This window comes from Pelophylax lessonae, assembly GCF_965119305.1.
Source record: "Pelophylax lessonae genome assembly, chromosome: 4".
Lineage (NCBI taxonomy): Eukaryota > Metazoa > Chordata > Amphibia > Anura > Ranidae > Pelophylax > Pelophylax lessonae.
In genome coordinates this window covers 601,393,734-601,412,213 of record NC_138771.1, presented here as the reverse complement: position 1 = coordinate 601,412,213, position 18,480 = coordinate 601,393,734, and the positions used below count along the sequence as shown (strand labels likewise).

The following is an 18,480-nucleotide window of genomic DNA, read 5'->3' as shown; positions in this document are numbered from 1 at the left end:
ACAAAATGACTTCCAGCAGCCAACTGGTGTGAATATCTCTGACCAAACAATCAGAAACAAACTTTATGAGGGTCGACTGAGGGCCCTACATTCTCTAGTGGACCCTGTGCTCACTGCCCAGCACCTTGGCGCTCGATTGGCATTTGCCATTGAATACCAGAATTGGCAGGTCCACCACTGGCGCCCTGTGCTTTTCACAGATGATAGCAGGTTCACCCTGAGCGCATGTGACAGTCGTGAAAGGGTCTGGAGAAGCCGCAAACGTTATGCTACCTGTAACATCGTTCAGCATGATCAGTTTGGTGGTGGGACAATAATGGTCTGGGGAGGCATATCCATGGTGGGACGCACAGACCTCTACAGTCTAGACAATGGCACCCTAACTGGCATTAGGTATCGGGATTAAATCCGTGGACCCATTGTCAGACCCTACGCTAGTTCAGTGGGTTTAGGTTCCTCCCGGGGTACAACAATGCCTGGCCTCATGTGGTGAGAGTATGCAGCCAGTTCCTGGAGAATGAAGGAATTGATACCATTGAATGGCCCCCACGCTCGCCTGACCTAAATCCAATAGAACATCTCTGGGACATTATGTTTCGGTCCATCCAACGCTGCCAGGATGCACTTCAGTCTGTTCAGGAGCTCAGTGATGCCCTGGTCCAGATCTGGGAGGAAATACCCCAGGACAACATCCGTTGTCTCATTAGGACATGCCCCGACATTGTCAGGCGTGCATACAAGCACGTTTATTGTCTTCTTCCTCCATAGTGTATATTAATTCTGCCCATCCTGTCAGTAATGGCCATAATCTCACGCATGCACGTTAATTATTAGCCAACCCTTCTTTTCATTCCGGGATTACTATGGCAATCATATATTTTCAAAAAATACATCCATTGTACATAGATAACAGTGAAACAGAATATAAAGTTGTAGGATATTTAAAGTTTTCATGTAGTTATGTGTTTTGAAAACAGTAGAATACAGCCGGTAAGTGATGTACTGTATCTCCTCTCTCCCATGATCAGCGCCAATGTTGATACCCCCCTTGTGATGTAGCAAGGCACACAGGGTGTTCCATGAAGTTGTGAATGGGCCTGTACTCTCACAGGATTGCAGAGAGTTGATGATGCAGGCACGGCATCTTTCTGAATGGGCTGACCGCACTCAAAGCCTGCTGTGAATCGCCGAAATATGAGCATGCATCCGTACCATCAATAAAATGAACATCGCTCAAAGGGTTAGGCAGAATGTAATCACAGCGCCGTGTATATTGTTTCTGAATGATTTTAAATAAGGAAAGTCATAATGTAGAGTTTACTACCACTTTAAAGAGGGGAAATAAGGTTAGAATTATGAAAACAAGTAATTTAGAGTGTGATTGGTCTGCTTTCACGTCCCCAGCACAGGAATTTCTGTCAGTTTTCTATTGTTTTGTATCTCCCTGGTGCTGATTTTCACTCACTTCTGTTTGGTTAAAGTTTGTCCCGACTGCTTTGTGAAATTACATTAAAAATGATTGAACTGAAGAAGGTTGTCCCCAAGTGAGTGGAAAGGGTGAAATCCTCCAATGGGCACACCTGTTCTGGTGTCAACTGTCTGAGAGGGGATCTCTTCATTTCCTTCACTTTGGAGAGATTGCCTCTTTTCTGAGACAATAAAACGTCTCAATGGGTGTAACGGAAATGCGACCCCACACTGTGCTTGTGGGCTTCCGTCAGAATACCGCTTCCTCCAGTTTGAACATAGATATCAGATATTACAGCCGCCCTACATACAAAACTAGCTTGAACATAGCTTGTATGGATCTGAAATAACAACCTTTCTCTATCGCTCATTGACAGACGTAGTCCTCGGTGATACAGCACCTTCGGGTTATGTTGCCTCCACAGGAGCAGGACTAGACAGGAAATTAAAATGCTCTGGCCACACCCTAGGGGCAGTCCCAGAGGGTATATCCTCTCTCTCTCTGCCTCAGCAAATCAGTTATTTTCTGTCTAGTTAGGAGTAAGGACCTAGATACCTTGCTGGGATCTTCGGTCCTGGCAAGATTTTTTTCTTAAAAAGATTTTTTAGACAGCTTTTTTCTCCAGTGTTCCTGTGAGATCTTCAAGCAAGAAAGCTGAACTGGGCGACGGGCTGGATGTTGAGATCCGGTGGTCACCCCAGTTCAGCCTACGAGCGCGTGCAGGCCATAGCTCCGCGCTGGGTCGGCCGCGACAAAGTCCCATTAAGGGACTGACCCCGCGAGTTAAACATCTCGCTGAAACGCCAAAGACCATGAGTCACGGCGTCCGTATTGGTCGACAGCCCTCCCGCCCCGGTGGAGAGGGGTACTGTCAGGAGTTGGTGCCCGCCTGGTTCCGGTATGGTGAGTAGTATGTTCCCCCTTTTCCCCCTGACGGGTCTTGTGGTGAACGCGGGCCCCTCTCTGTATGGTAAGATAGAGTCCCCTTCTATCCTATAACATGGCACAGATCCCCCTACTTTGAGTGTGATTTTATGTGCAAAAAGCCAGGAGGCTTGGTTTGGGAGCTAACAATCTAATTGTATACATGTTTAAAAGATGGTAATCAGTGGCAGTCTGGGAATCTTACTGTGATAAGAATTAGGTACCTACCAGTCAGAAGCCACGGACATGTAGACTGCCTTCCTAGTCAAATCTCCAGCTATAGCAGGCCTTCCGAAGGCCATGAGGTCCGCCAGGGCCGGTACCGCCAACCACGCCAAAAAATCCCCATGCAGAGATAGTGTTGTGTGCCCTGCAGCACACCGCTATTCGGTACAGGCCGCCGCCATTTTTTTTGCTGGATTGCACGAGCCGCCATTTTGGCGTAGCCTCGTGTCTCCAGCATGGGGGCGGCCATGTTTGATGTGATCCAAACACCTCGTGGAGCTAGGGGAGGCGCCGGAAGGCGTGCAGAGGGGCGGAGCCGCCTCCTTTCTTCCTGGGCAGCCAGCCAAAAGACTTCCTGTTTGTCAAGACAGCGCTGTAACCTGTTGCAGTTAAACTCTGAGCATCAAGTGGTGAGCCTGGGGGTCTATCTCTCTCTCTCTCTCTCTCGATCGATAGGGATCCCTAGCAGGTAACACTAAGGGGCTTTTGTGGCGCTGGGGGTCTGTGAAAAAAAAAAAAAAAAAAGTTTTTTATTTTTGAATTATATTATCCGGGAAGTTACTGGAATAATCATGGACCCTGCCACACAAATTCCCCCACCTGTTTCCCTCGAGGGGGCCACGGGACCCGCCGGTGCACAGAGTGTAGAGGCATTTACAGCAATTTTGGAGTCTATGGTGGCTCGGGTGGAGGCGGCCTGTCAGGGACGAGGGTCAAGGAAGCGACCCCCGCCTACCCCTATATTATCTGACACCTCTGACTCAGATTCAGAGATGGTCACTGCAGTTGCAGGTCCCTCTGCAAGGGCTGTTACCTCAGGTAAAGCTCCCTCAGACAGTGAGGAGGACGTTTCTTCTCCCGCTATAATTCAGGAAGAAGCATTGGTGGACGCACTAGTTGTGGCAGTGCAGGAAACCTTAAAACTTGAGGTTTTACCGGCAGAAGCAACTGATACAGAGATTCCTTTTGGTACTAACAAGCCCATCAAAACGGTGAAGGTTTTTCCTGTACCCAAGTGTTTTGGTAATAAGATTAAAGGAGAATGGGAGCATTCTAAACGTACCTTTACTATTTCCAAGCGTATTGCTAGACGCTATCCGTTTGAGGAATCCATCATTAAGAAATGGACGGTACCACCAGTGGTGGATCCACCTATTTCCAGGCTGAATAAAGCCACGGTTATCCCAGTGGAGGACACTTCGTCCTTTAAGGATCCGGTGGATCGAAAGATGGAAGCAGAGTCCCGCACCATCTTCTCTCTGATAGGGTCAGCATTTAGACCAGTAATTGTTATTGGTCTAGTTTCCCAGACACTTACGGAATGGGCGAGATTGGTACGCCAAGACCTTAGGGGAAAAGATATTCCCCAGGAAACATCTGATTTGATGGAACAGATTATACAAGGGCTACAGTTTATCTGTGACGCAGCCTTGGACACTACTCCCCTATTAGGGCATGCATCTATGTCAGCGGTAATCCTCAGACGTGTGCTGTGGTTAAAATGCTGGTCAGCTGACCTAGGTTCCAAAAAGACCTTGACGAATCTCCCTTTTCAGGGGAATCGTCTATTTGGGGCCACCCTAGATGAAATCATTAAGGATGCCACTGGGGGCAAGAGCACTTTTTTGCCACAGGCTGCTAAAACTAAGGGACCTCGCAACTAGCGAGGACCTTTCTTTACCGCCCATAAAGGGTTCGCACGCCGGCTGGAACAAGCGGGAAAGGCAAGACTCCTCCAGGAGGGTTCAAGAAAGGCTGGTCGGACAAACAGAGGACCAACCCAGCCAAACCCGAAACAAAGGAGTACACAGCCTGAAGGTGCGCCCCCACCCGGTTTGAGGGTGGGGGGACGTTTTCACCGGTATTCAGGACATTAGATCGAGCATCAACTACTACTACCGGTGCGATTCTTCCCTTCCAACATTTAAGTACTACAGGGAGCGGTAGTCACCGTTCCCTGAATAGATCTTTTCCTTTACCTTTTCCTAAGATTAATTTCTATTCCCCACAGGAATCGGATCTGGTTGACCAGACAGGCCAAGAAGCCTCTAGCCGGGTGACTTCGGTCCCTGAGGTTCAACCAGAAAAGATCACCCTTTCTGATAGCAATCAGGTATCTGATAAATGTGTGGGAACAGAAAACGACCAGACTTTCTCGCATGGTCGGGGCCAGATAGCTCTAGGGACGCCTGGTTCAGATCCAGTCAGCACCAGTGGTCCTAGAAATTCTAGGTTGGCCTCGTCAAGCCGGTCTGGCCGACTTGGACAGGCTAGTCGCAGACGTTCCGTGGGAACTTCGTCTCAGGGAGTGTCTGTGGTCTCAAGGACCAGTTTACCATCGTGCTTTACAGTCGCTGGTTTTAATGGCCTGGCCATTGAGACCCAAGTACTGAAGGACAGAGGTTTGTCAGCTTCAGTCATTCCTACCCTTATTAAAGCAAGGAAAGCGACTTCCAGCAAGGTCTATTATCACACATGGAAGACTTATATTGCGTGGTGCGAATCTTTAGGATTTCCTCCACGTACCTATTCGGTGACTCGAATATTGGCTTTTTTGCAACAAGGGGTTGAGCAGAAGCTAGCCTTGAGCACCATCAAGGGTCAAGTTTCAGCATTAACAATCTTCTTTCAGAAACCTTTAGCTACCAAGTCCTTGGTGCGGAATTTCATCCAGGGGGTGCGGCACCTGGCTCCACCAGTCCGCGCGCCCTTACCGCCCTGGGATCTTAATTTAGTTTTGTCGGTTCTACAGAAACCTCCCTTTGAAAACATCAGGGAGATTCCCTTGTTTACTTTATCCCAGAAGGTGGCCTTCTTGGTGGCTATCACTTCTGCTCGCAGGGTGTCAGGACTGGCTGCATTATCATGCCAGTCCCCATACCTAGTGATTCATAGGGATAAGGTAGTACTTCATCCTAAGCCATCCTTTCTTCCTAAGGTGGTTTCAGATTTTCATCTGAATGAAGATATTGTACTACCTTCCTTGTGTCCTCAGCCCAAGCATCATCGGGAACATGCGTTGCATTCCTTGAATGTGGTTCGGGCAATCAGGGTATACCTGAAAGCTACGGAATCATTCCGTAAGACGGATTCACTTTTTGTGATCACGGATGGCCCCAGAAAGGGTTTGCCTGCATCTGCCGCGACCATTGCCAAATGGATTAGACAGACGGTGGTACAGGCTTATTCTATTAAGGGTCAGAGTCCTCCGTTCCCTGTTAGGGCGCACTCCACTCGAGCGCTCAGTACTTCCTGGGCCTTTCGCCATCAGGCGTCAGTGGTCCAGGTATGTAAGGCGGCCACCTGGTCGTCGGTACATACCTTTACAAAATTCTATAAAATTGATGTGACGGCATCGGCGGATGCCTCATTTGGCCGCAAGGTTTTGCAGGCCGCAATTTGAGGAGACCGGTGGTCTACCTCGAGAGTTTTTTTCTGTTTGAAAAATTTCTTTTTTGTTGAGTCTCATCATTAAGGATGAGCATTGTAAACTTCTAGTTGGCACCGGTTGGGCCTTCTAGATTGGGATTTGATTTCCATTTTCCCACCCCTCATTTGTGATACTGCTCTGGGACGTCCCGAAGGTGCTGTATCACCGAGGACTACGTCTGTCAATGAGCGATAGAGAAAAATGGATTTTTGTAAAATCTTACCGTAAAATCCTTTTCTCTTAGCTCATTGACAGACGTAGTCCCCGCCCCTCTGTTTTGGAGTTGGGTTGGGTTAAAATCTCTAAAGACTGCTTTTTGACATAACTGATTTGCTGAGGCAGAGAGAGAGAGGATATACCCTCTGGGACTGCCCCTAGGGTGTGGCCAGAGCATTTTAATTTCCTGTCTAGTCCTGCTCCTGTGGAGGCAACATAACCCGAAGGTGCTGTATCACCGAGGACTACGTCTGTCAATGAGCTAAGAGAAAAGGATTTTACGGTAAGATTTTACAAAAATCCATTTTTATTGAACAGACTCACAATATATACACACAGGAGAACATCCCCCTCCTGATCAAATTACCACACCAGGTTGGGTGCCTGATTACATTATCATATGCAGATGAAATTGTTGACAGAAAAATAATTAACAACCAACACAAACCGTATACTATTTACCCTCAGAAACGAACAGATGACAGTGTTTTAATTAACTTGAGTTAATTGACTAGCAGACTTAATGTTATCGAGCTTACAAAATATAATACACATTATTAGAAGTGTAAACACAGAACCCGCAGTAAACAATAAGTGAGTAAATCAGCATAATCAACAATGTGTGGAAGACAGGTGGTTGAGCTGATGATATTAGAACCTGCTAGGAGCCTGACTGTGTGAAGCAGTCTCTTATTGGCAATAGGCAGCTAGGCCTTTAACATGGATCCTAGGCCTAGAGTCCCAGAGTCTTCATATATTCCTTGAGATATATTGTTGACAAATATTGCTGTCCCATTTGAAGTAATCCAAACCATATTCTCAGTCTCTATTAGGTAGCTGTCCATCATTTCCTTGGTCACCCTGTGTCCCTAATAGACAAAGGGTGACTTACGCATTAGAGGGGCCTAGGGAGCTGAGAGCGGGATTTCTCAACCTCTCGAAGGTAAGCTGGGTTCCATGGGCCCCCCCCAACCAAAGTGACTCCCGTCACAATGGGGTTTTAACCATTCCCTATTTTATCAAAAGTTTCTACTATAGATAAAATGACATTACATATATTTTTCTATACAGTATAATAATATAAATATGTTAATATATTTAATACTAATCTTTTTTTCTTTTGTAGCCCATCTGAAAATTGACGTCTCTCCCGCTCCTGAGATGCCACAGTTTTGCCTTTCCCCAGAGCTCCGTCACGTTAAGCCATACCCCGACCCGCGTGTCCGTCCTACCAAAGAGGTCCTGGAATTCCCCCCACGGGATGTCTTCTCCCCCTACACCTCCTACAGGTGAGATTTTCCTCCTATAACAGAATGTCTATGATTTCCCTTCGAAGGACCACTATCAGAAACATACTGTATTCTCATAACTATATGGGGTTAATACCTGCAATGATAGTATTTAGAATAGTTCTCTTTTTTTATTTTACATGCTTTTATTTAGATCTTTCTCCGTTGTTAATGGACACAAAGCTGGGCAGCAACAGTGACAATGCCAACTATGGCTGCAACTGCTCCAGCACCCCTGGCAGAGTTATAGTTGTGGAGGAAGGTTAAAACCTCTGTTAGTTGTTGTTTTTGTTTTTTTTCTATCTGCGCCCATTCTCAGGAAGTTTCCCCTCAGTTCCCGTCCCAGTGTCTGTCAGAGAATTGCTCTGGAGTTCATTTTCCATGCTTTCTTATGGACAATACACTAGAGACTTTCGACCAAAACATTAGTATAATTCTAATAGCAAAAATGCAGGGAGGGATGGCAAATCCTACCCAACAGTGATAAAAACCTGGTAAACAATCTAACCATTGTCTATGCTATTTAGAACTTCTAGACAGTAAATATTTAAAGCTGAATTCCAGGAATTCAGCTCCTTTGTAAAAAGAGAAGGCATATTATGAGTTAAGTTCAAGGAGCTGCATGACATCTCCTGAACTTTACTCTATTATTTACATCTGACAGGAAATAGGCTATAGTTGTATTTCCGGAAGCCCGACACGATGCTTCAAGTCTAAGCATCTTCAATAATAGAGTCAGTGAGTGCAGCTTCTATGCCTGCCCCTCCCCTCCTCCTGCTCAATCACAGAAGCCTTTGCATCATGTGAACTCATTGACAAAATACAAAGGCTTCTCTTAATGGGCATCAGAGAGGAGGGGCAGTCATAGCTGCTCTGTGAGCCTCTGTCACAGCTCCGGGTGTCCGTGTAAGCTCCAGGGGAGCCATAAACCTGTCGGATATAAATTGAGAGTTCAGGAGAGGTCATGCACCTCTTTGGACTTAGCTCATAGTGTTCCTGCACTTTTTAAAAAGTAACTGAATTCCTGGAATATCAGCTTTAATGTTTATGCTGATATTACCAAAAGAATGCAACTTTCCCCTAGCCATCCTAAGCTTGGAACATTGTAGCAGCCCCTTTATATAATAGGCAGTTATGTATGAATGAGGTGTCACCTAACCGTTCATAGCTAACCACCGCAGTTCTCTACTACAGCAGCCAACTATAAGGGTGGAAACTATAAATGTGTAATGTCACTAGAGTATGATTCCAGGGCCCCTAACGCCACCATCTTTCCGTACGATGCGCCAATTTTCCAGACGCTGGAACCCCTTCTGTCATTGCATTCATATCATTCAACTGATGTTCCTACTCGCAGAATGTAGAGACTCCAGGTCATACATGTGCTTCACAGTCTTTATAAAAACCTTTACTATATATAAACAAGATATACGCGGCAGTCAAGTTCCCAGAACAGCCTAACAATGGCAGGTATGCAGGTACATGAAAATGTCAAAATTCCAGCGATTTGTTCCTGTGTAGTCTTGTTCATTGAACAAGATGTGTGTGCGCTCATTGCCTCATGAGATGGGACGAGCGATTTCTTATATGTAAACTTACAAGAACAATGTTAAACATTTACATTTTCTCCGTTGCGGAGTATAAACACAAGAGAACGCAGATATTTTTCCTATACCACTTGACAAGGCCTCTATGTTTATACAAGTGCTATGAAGGCTTAGTAACAATCTTATAACTATTTTACATTTCCTTAAGGCTAATCGGTACTTTACCGGGTGGTTTATCTCCATGGAATCACTTATCCAGTATAGATTGGGCTCCTTGACCATGCCAGATATTATCACTATGTACATTCAAGTCAAATGCCTGGTACACAGGATGAGAAAATCAGACGGAAAAAACGCATTTGGAGTGATCGTTAGATAATCGGTTTGTTAGTACACAGTTTTTAGGAGCCAATCACGACAGTTCATGTGAAAATATCCAAAGGGACAAGCATGAAAAATGTTCTCGTAAGACAACAGAACGAATGATATTCATTGATTCAGTACAGTATTTCTACATAAAAATGAATCATTGGCCAGGACCTGCTGACAGACTCCCGCTGTGTACAATCACCGCGGGGGTGGGTCGGTCTTGCATGCGCGCACCCTAAACCTGGAAACAGGCAGCGACATCGCTTTGCGTATATGGTACATTACATTGGGGGCGTGCAAGTGGTTGTAGGAAATCCAAACCGATTACACGCAGGTATGTAGGTACGCACACGGGAAATTGTACTGGATCGTATGAGAATTTTCATATACATAGTAGCACTCTCGTATCTAAGACTAGCATGCAAAAAAACCCCAAATAATCATTTGTCCAATTTTCCTATCATGTGTATCAGGCAGTGGCCATCATGCACACGCATATAATAAAATACTCTTATCTACGCAGGATCTTTCTACCAGGAGCTAGAAGAAAAATCAAGCATAAACATGCTCATTTTGGATTGTAATTATGCGTGCTATGCACGTTTACAGGCATACGGCATTAAGGGTAAACTCATTCTACTGGGCAGAATATTCATTTATTCTGGTCACTGTAATAAATTTACACGAGCGTCTAGGCGTGCACGTGCATAAATAATGCTCATAACCACTTCTCCGAACTCGGCTTAGGTGTGTTTTTTTTTTTTTTTCCATTTTGTGCCTCTAAAATCTTCTACTTAAATACTGATCTTAAAGCGGAGTTCCACCCTAAAAAAATGTTTTAACAAGAAATTCCCCTAGGACAGTCAGGGCTAGTGCATTTAAGCAACGATAGCCTCTGAACTGTCCCCTGTTTAGCTTACCTGTAAGAAGAAATACTTACCTTGAAAATGTCTTGTCCAGCGCTGCCATCTGCGTAGTAGGCAGCTGAAGCCGGAGCGTCCCTCTTCGTGTCCTCTTCTGTGACGTCGGAGTCCCAGAATGCCCTGCTCGTCACTTCCGGTGCAGGCGCGTCATCCCGCAGCTGGTTCTGCGCACGCCCAGAAGCTGTTCAGCAGAGAATGACACGCCTGCACCTGAAGTGACGAGGGACACCGGTGCAGGCGCATTGACTCCTGGGATTGATGACGCTCATCTCCCAGGAGTCAATGCAATGGATGAAGTGACGTCGGGGGCCACGGCCACAGAGGGAGGAAGAGGAAGGAAGGTGAGTTAATTAGCAGAAAACAAATTGGCCTAAAATGTTAGAAAATTTTCATTTTTAAATTATTTTTTGTGAGAATGTTATATAGCAGAATGTGAAAAAAAAAAAAAAAAAAATATATATATATATATATATATATATATATATATATATTCAGAATTGTCGCTCTTTTTTTGTTTATAGCACAAAAATTAAAAATCGCACAGGTGATCAAATATCACCAAAAGAAAGCTCTATTTGTGGGGAAATAAATTTTCTTTGGGTACAGCATTGCATGACTGCGCAATTTTCAGTTAAAGTACCGCAGTGCCAAATCGCAAAATATGGCCTGGTCATTAAGTGCCGGTTCACATTTGTGCGGCTTGCGAGATCGCATGTAATTCAGAGCGCACTGCTCCTTCATTACATGCGATCTCAAGTCCGGATGCGAATTCAGCCATACACTAATTGACACCCCCTGCGTATCGCATGGTAGTGTGAACTGCCAGATGTGCGGATGTGATGCGGGATCACGCTGCATATTCGCAGCCTTCCCGCATCGCACAAGTGTGAACCGACACTAAGGGGGCAAATCCTTCCGGTCCAGAAGTGGATATTATATTATTATTTTTTTGTTTTTGTTTTGTTTTTTTGCATTTTGTGTACCCATGATACTCACTTTGCGAAGAGTGCTGCCAACAAGCATAAAGGTGATGGTTGGCTTACTTTTTAGAACACCAAGAAAATCTCTTTTCTTCTTCACAAAGTTAAAGAAAAACTCTCATGTCTTTGTGTGATATAACAACATTACTAATTAAAGCGGTTGTAAACCCAAAAACGCAAACAAACAAAAAAAAAAAACCTGCAAGACAAAGGCATAATGAGCTAGTATGCATTGCATACTAACTCATTATGTATTACTTACCTTAGAACGAAGCCCGACACGGACCCCCCGACATCGCTGCGGGCGCTGCCATGATCCCTCGCCGTCTCTTCCGGGTTCGGCGGCTCCGGCGCTGTGATTGGCTGGAGCCGCGATGACGTCACTCCCACGAATGCGATTTTCCGGCAAGCTCCCGGCAAGCAAAACTGAAGGTCCCCCCGGACCTTTAGAGCGCATGCGCCGCTCGCGTGAGCGGCTGCATGCACTGCAAATATCTCCTAAACCGTGTAGGTTTAGGAGATATTAATTGTACCTACAGGTAAGCCTTATTATAGGCTTACCTGTAGTTAAAAGTGTAAAAAAGCGGGATACAACCGCTTTAAGTTCTTATGGCTGCCTCCCGCCACTTACATTTATCTGCAGTTTCTTTGTCTGGGGAAAATCTTGGATCCTAATCCCAGGCAGTGCACAAAGCCTCTACAAGGATTTGATTGCAATTTTTTCCTCTATAAGGGAGAGAGCTTTCTGTGCATTAGGCATACAGTTCCAGTAAGAGTAAGGCCCCTTTCACACTTGTGCGACTTGTCCTGCGATTTTGGGACTGCAAAGTCGCATGACAAGGTCGTACTCCATGATTTTCAATGAGTACCGTTCATTGACTCATTCATCGCAACAACTTCAAAGTAGTCCTTGCACTACTTTGGGACAAAGGCATAGGCATTGCGTCAAGTCCAGTGATTAGTATTAGTGTGAAAGTAGTTTCTGTGATAGAATAACATCATTACTCTGTACTTAAAATGCTTACTCTGATTTCACTGCACACTGTGAGCTTCTCTGTGTGCATTAGAAGTTGCAACAAGTCAGACCGAGCCTGCTTCATTTCATGGCTGGAGGACATCCAGCACCATCTAGCTCGTTTTCCACAACCTAATGGTCCCTGCCCTGCCCCTTTTATTTTTTTGATTTCAGTTATTTCCTTCATGGAGGCTCAGCATCACATGTGGGTGTTACATAGAGCAGTCTGTCTGTCTAGGAATTACCTCTCCTCTAGACTGAGACTTGCCCATAAAGGCATTTACGTATTTGCATAACTCCTCCCAGCCCACTGCTTGCATCAGGGCCGAGGGCTTTTGGGAGGAGAACTGAGGGAGAATGCTGTGATGTTTTCAGGAAGCTATGGACATTGACAGCACCCTTCTGGCCCCTCCCATCAACCATGGTCTGCCTGCATTGTATATAAAAGCACAGAGACCCAATGATGACTTCACTGGGTCTAAAATAAGGCATGCAATGAAAACGTAAAGGTTTTATTTACAAATGTCATTAGCATTGGGAGGGAGCATAGGAAGTGCAAAATATAAGCAGATTAAACTTCAGGTTTAGGCTACGTTCACATGTGGGCGTAGCGGATCACGGGCAGAATCACTGCGATTCTGCCCGCGATCCGGAAATCATTGCAAATCGCGGGACGTATGTGCGATGCCCGTGATTTGCAATGGCACCCCAAATGCTGTGCGATGTTGCCGCGATTTCCGCCTGCCGAATCGCAGTAACCTCGCGCAAAGAGAATCGCCGGACGCATGGCGCCCAAAAGAAGCTCTTGTACCTTTTTTGGGCGTCATGCATCCCGCAATTCTGTTTGCGCGAGGTTACCGCGATTCAGCAGGTGGAAATCGCGGCAACGTCGCACAGCATTTGGGGAGCCATTGCAAATCACGGGCATTGCACAGGTGTCCCGTGATTTGCAATGATTTCCGGATCGCAGGCAGAATCGCTGTGATTCTGCCCGTGATCCGCTACGCCCACATGTGAACGTAGCCTTAATGCTCCATTCACACCTGAACATATTGTTTTCAGGGGTATTCTGGGCTTTTTTCAGGCATTTTGTAGGTGTTTGGAGGCAGGCATTGACATCTAACAAACACTTGTAATCTGCCTAAAAAGAAGCTCATGTACTTTTTTGAGCTTCAGGCATTTTGCTTCAGGCAACAAAATGCTCATATGTGAACAGGGGCCATTGAAATTAATGGGATTTTGCTTGCTGGGCGTTTTCAGACTTTAGAGATGAGCGTTTTAGGAGCTGAAAAATGCTCAGGGGTGAACTAAGGCCTCACGCACACATAGGGCATTTGAAAAAATGAGCTGCAAAGCCAGTTCTGACGCCAGGAAAAAGCAGCATTAAAAATGCCCTTTTAGAAGCGTTTTGCATTGGCTTTTAGCCACGTTTAGCAGCGTTAGCGTTCAGCAGCCTTTCTCTGCCCTCTTCTATTTTCCACTCTCAAATCCATCTACTAGAGCTTAAAAATGCTTGACGTGGCCTAACGCTGTATACAGCGTTTAACCGCGTCAGGAGTCTTCCCAGCCTAATACCGCTGCTCCAGAATGCACAGGCCCTAATTTTTTTTTACAGCTTGAAAAGGCCTATGCCACTTACAGCTCCTAAAAGCCCGTGTGTGCACGAGGCCATAGAATAACATGGAGGGGCGTTTTTAACCACTTGCCGACCGCCGCCCGACTATATACGGCGGCGGTCAGCCCCTCCCAGGCAAAGTGACGTACCGGTACGTCACTAGCCTGGGAGCGAATAAGGGGCAAGCGCACACCACCGGAGGCGCGCTCCCGCCCCCGCTCGTACCCGAAGAAGCCAGCGCGTGTGACCGGCGGACCCGATGTCCGCCAATCACTCGCGATCGTCGGGTAGAGAGGGAGAAAGGCAGGCGGCTAATGTAAACAAAGCCGCCTGTCATTCTCCCCTGTGTAACAGCACAGATCACTCGGTTCTGCTATGTAGGACCGTACATCTGTGCTGTTACACACACAGCCACATCCAATGACAGTAAGAAACACGCCCCTAGGGACACACTTAACCCCTCCCTCTCCAATAAAGTTAACCCCTTCCCTCCCAGTGTCATTTTTACATTAACAGTGCGTATGTATAGCACTAATTACTGTAGTAATGTCACTGGTACCCCCAAAAGTGTCAAAAATGTCAGTCAAGGGTCCGATCTGTCCGCCGCAATGTCGCAGTACCGCAAAAAAAATCGCAGATCGCCGCCATTACTCATTAAAAAAAAAAAAGACAAAAATCTTTCCCTTAGTAAACGCAATAACTTTTGCGCAAACCAATCAAAATACCTTATTGTGATTTTTTTTTACCAAACATATGTAGCAGAAAACAAATTGCCCAAAAATTTTAAAAAAATTAGATTTTTAAATTTTTTTTTGGGGGGGGGGGGGAATTTCATATAAAAAAAATGTGAAAAATATTGTTATTTTTGCAAAATTGTCGCTATTTTTTGTTTATAGCGCATGATCAAAAAATCGCACAGGTGATCAAATACCACCAAAAGAAAGCTCTGTTTGTGGGGAAAAAAAGGACGTCAAATTCATTTGGGTACAGCGTCGCACGACCGCGAAATTGTCCATTAAAGTCACGCAGTGCCGAATCGCAAAATACCCCCTGGTCAGGAAGGGGGTAAAATCTTCCGGGGCTTAAGTGGTTAAGTTGCAAAAAAAAAAAACGTCTGACGCTCCTGAAAGCAGCTGTAAAAACGCCCTGTGTGCATGAGGCCTACGTTTTTGTTACTTTAATTTCAGCCATGATGTGGATATAAAAGGAAATAAGCACACACTGTTTTTATTAGTTAATAGAAAGACGGAACCACAAAACTTAAACTTCAGAATGAGAAATACAGGTGCGTGTTTTCCAACTCTCAGAGTGTGTGCCTTCCACCTTGAGTTAAAGGCCCCCCCCCCCCCCCCCCTCCCTTGGAGCAAAACCACAGTGCTGGGTACTGGAATCTTCTGGCATGCAGGAACTTTTTCTAGTTTACCATTGTTGGCAAGAATGCCAGTAGACCAAGTAACAAAACCGTCCATGTGTTATTTATTAAAAGGACAATAAAAAGGATCTCAGTCATTGGTTTACGTCTTTTTTGTTTAAAATGTATTTACATGCATACAATCTGTGGGAAAATAAAACACGTATTACATGACAAGAGGTAAGCGATGTGTGGTCATGTCATAGCTCCAGAACAACTATGAATCATAGTTGGCATCATCTAAAGGGGCATTTTTTTTTAATGTATTAATAATGTACATAAATATAATAAAAAAAATATTTAAAATAGTAAAACTTTTTTTGGCAGATAAATATGAAATATTACATAGGAATATAATGGTGTTTTGTCCAACCAACGGGTAGAACTGTCAGATTCTATTGACATGCTGTACAGTCAGAGCCAGGGAGTTCTTAGTCTCGTGCTAACATTTTATTTAATATTTTTTTTATTTTAGAAAACATTCATTGAAAGATATTCAATCCTAATTAAAAATAAATAAAATTGATCAAAAGACCGATAGTTTCCCATCCAAAGCACAGGCTTACATTACATAACTTCCAGGGACAATGTACTTATAAGCCAGAGTATCTAAGTTTGTAAAGCGAAACCCTGTCTTTGATCTCTTAGGCGCACTATAGATTCTATACAGATATACATTATATTACCAAAAGTATTGGGACGCCTGCCTTTACACGCACATGAACCCTAATGGCATCCCAGTCTTAGTCCGTAGGGTTCAATATTGAGTTGGCCCACCCTTTGCAGCTATAACAGCTTCAACTCTTCTGGGAAGGCTGTCCACAAGGTTTAGGAGTGTCTATGGGAATGTTTGACCATTCTTCCAGAAGCACATTTGTGAGGTCAGGCACTGAGAAGAAGGAAGAGAAGGCCTGGCTCACAGTCTCTAATTCATCCCAAATATGTTCTATCAGGTTGAGGTCAGGACTCTGTGCAGGTTAGTCAAGATTCTCCACCCCAAACTCGCTCATTTATTTCTTTAAGGACCTTGCTTTGTGCACTGGTCCAAATCATTTGGTGGAGGGTGGATTATGATGTGGGGTTGTTTTTCAGGGGTTGGCTTGGCCCCTTAGTTCCAGTGAAGGAAACTCTTAAGGTTTTAAATGGATTTGCTAGAGATGCAAGGTTATTGGCACCACATCTCAAGTTTGATAAAAAAAAAATTTTTTTGGACAAAAAACATAAAGGGACTTTTTTAGGTGCTCACAGACAAAAAAATCTTTTTGCACAGAAAGAGACTTTCCATTTCCACCTTTGATTCCAATGGGTAAATCAGACCATCTCAATTATTGCCCCGATCAGCTGCCGCGCGCCTGCAACCAATTACGTCAGAAATTAAGTTCCGCGCATGCGCAAAACAGCCGCAGTCCTCTTTGAAATTCCATCTCAATGCTAATCTATTAGGTTTGCCCACATAATCACTGAGCTTTCATCACCTGTTATATGCTGTACAAGTGCAGATTCTCTATGATCAGCGAGCTAAGAACCTCCATGTTAGTGTAACAGGGTAACCCCCGACCCATAAGGAAACCGACATCTATTGCATATAACAATTGCAGCATTTCTGTTTACTGTCAGCAACAATCGCAAATAAAAGCAATATCCTAACATTTTAGAACACCACTTTAGAGTGCAGATTCTGAAGGTGTCAGCATATTAAGACATTTTGGACAATTTCATGCTCCCAACTTAGTGGGAGAAGTTTGGGGATGGCCCCTTCCTGTTCCAACATAACTGAGCACCAGTGCACAAAGCAAGGTCCATAAAGACATGGATACGTGAGTTTGGGGTGGAGGAACTTGACTGCCCTGCACAGAGTCCTGACCTCAACCCAGAAGAAGACCCTTGGGATGAATTATAGCAGAGACTTCAAGCCAGGACTTCTTGTCCAACATCAGTGCCTGACCTCACAAATGAGCTCCCGGAAGAATGATCAAACATTCCGATAGACACACTCCTAAACCTTGTGAACAGCCTTCCCAGAAGAGTTGAAGCTGATATAGCTGCAAAGGGTGGGCCAACTCTATACTGAACCCTACGGACTAAGACTGGGATGCCATTAAAGTTCATGTGCGTGTAAAGGCAGGTGTCCCAATACTTTTGGTAATATAGTGTATGTCTTCAGTAGATACACCTTTTACATAGATATCAGAGATATTTAGCAGTTGGGTATTGATACTTCAGTGTGCAGTAATGGAACAGCAGGCGCATCTCGTATTTTTGTATTGGCAGCAGTACCTGTTGGCTGAGCTCTTTACTATAGTCATAGACAGCCTTGACACTTTGTCTGCAGAACTACAAGCTCCAGCATGCTTTGTCGTACTCCATCTGTCTTACTGTGTTGACATTTAAGGCCCCTTTCACAGTTGTGCGACTTGTCCTGCGATTTGGGACTGCAAAGTCGCATGACAAATCGTTCTCCATGATTTTCAATGAGTACCGTTCATATCTGTACGACTTCAAAGTAGTCCCTGCACTAATTTTTAGGGATGCACCGATCTGACTTTTTTGGACCCGATATCTGGCGTTGTGAAATTGCTGATACCGGAACCGATCCGGAGCTACACACAAAGCAAGCGGCTGCAGTACAGAGCAAAGCCGCTGCTTCATGTGTGTGGCTCCTCCATTCACAGGTGGAGTGTATCTGATATCACTCCGCCTGTGAGCCGGACCTATACAGGAAGTAGCGGCTCCCATCCCATACTACTACTGCACCTAGTAAGGGATGGCTAAGCCGTTACCAAGCAAAAACCTGATCAGCCAGTGGATTGGTCAATGTAACCGATCCCCCGATCCATCTAAAATGGCCATATCGGCGCCGATATCCGATCCGAATATCGGATCGGTGCATCCCTACTCATTTTGGCTGATTTTAATGGGTTTTGAGGTCCAAAGACATAGACATTGCTTCAAGTCCAGTCAAAATCGTGGCAAAATCGCGCAACTTTTAAGCCGTACAAGTGTGAAAGGGGCCCTATCTGACACAATTTAACGCATTCCTTGTTTTCATCCATTGCGTGTTATTACTT

General features: G+C 45.0%; 1 protein-coding gene across 7 annotated transcripts in view; it reads left to right on the top strand.

Moving 5' to 3' along the window:
- DOCK6 (dedicator of cytokinesis 6) overlaps positions 1–18,480 on the top strand; it is a 274,954-nt gene that overhangs the window by 144,231 nt on the left and 112,243 nt on the right. For all 7 annotated transcript variants that reach the window (XM_082257264.1, XM_082257263.1, XM_082257262.1 and 4 more), the window contains one exon: positions 7,390–7,552. In XM_082257264.1, the coding sequence (XP_082113390.1) occupies positions 7,390–7,552 (163 nt within the window). The remainder of the gene's footprint in view (positions 1–7,389; positions 7,553–18,480) is intronic.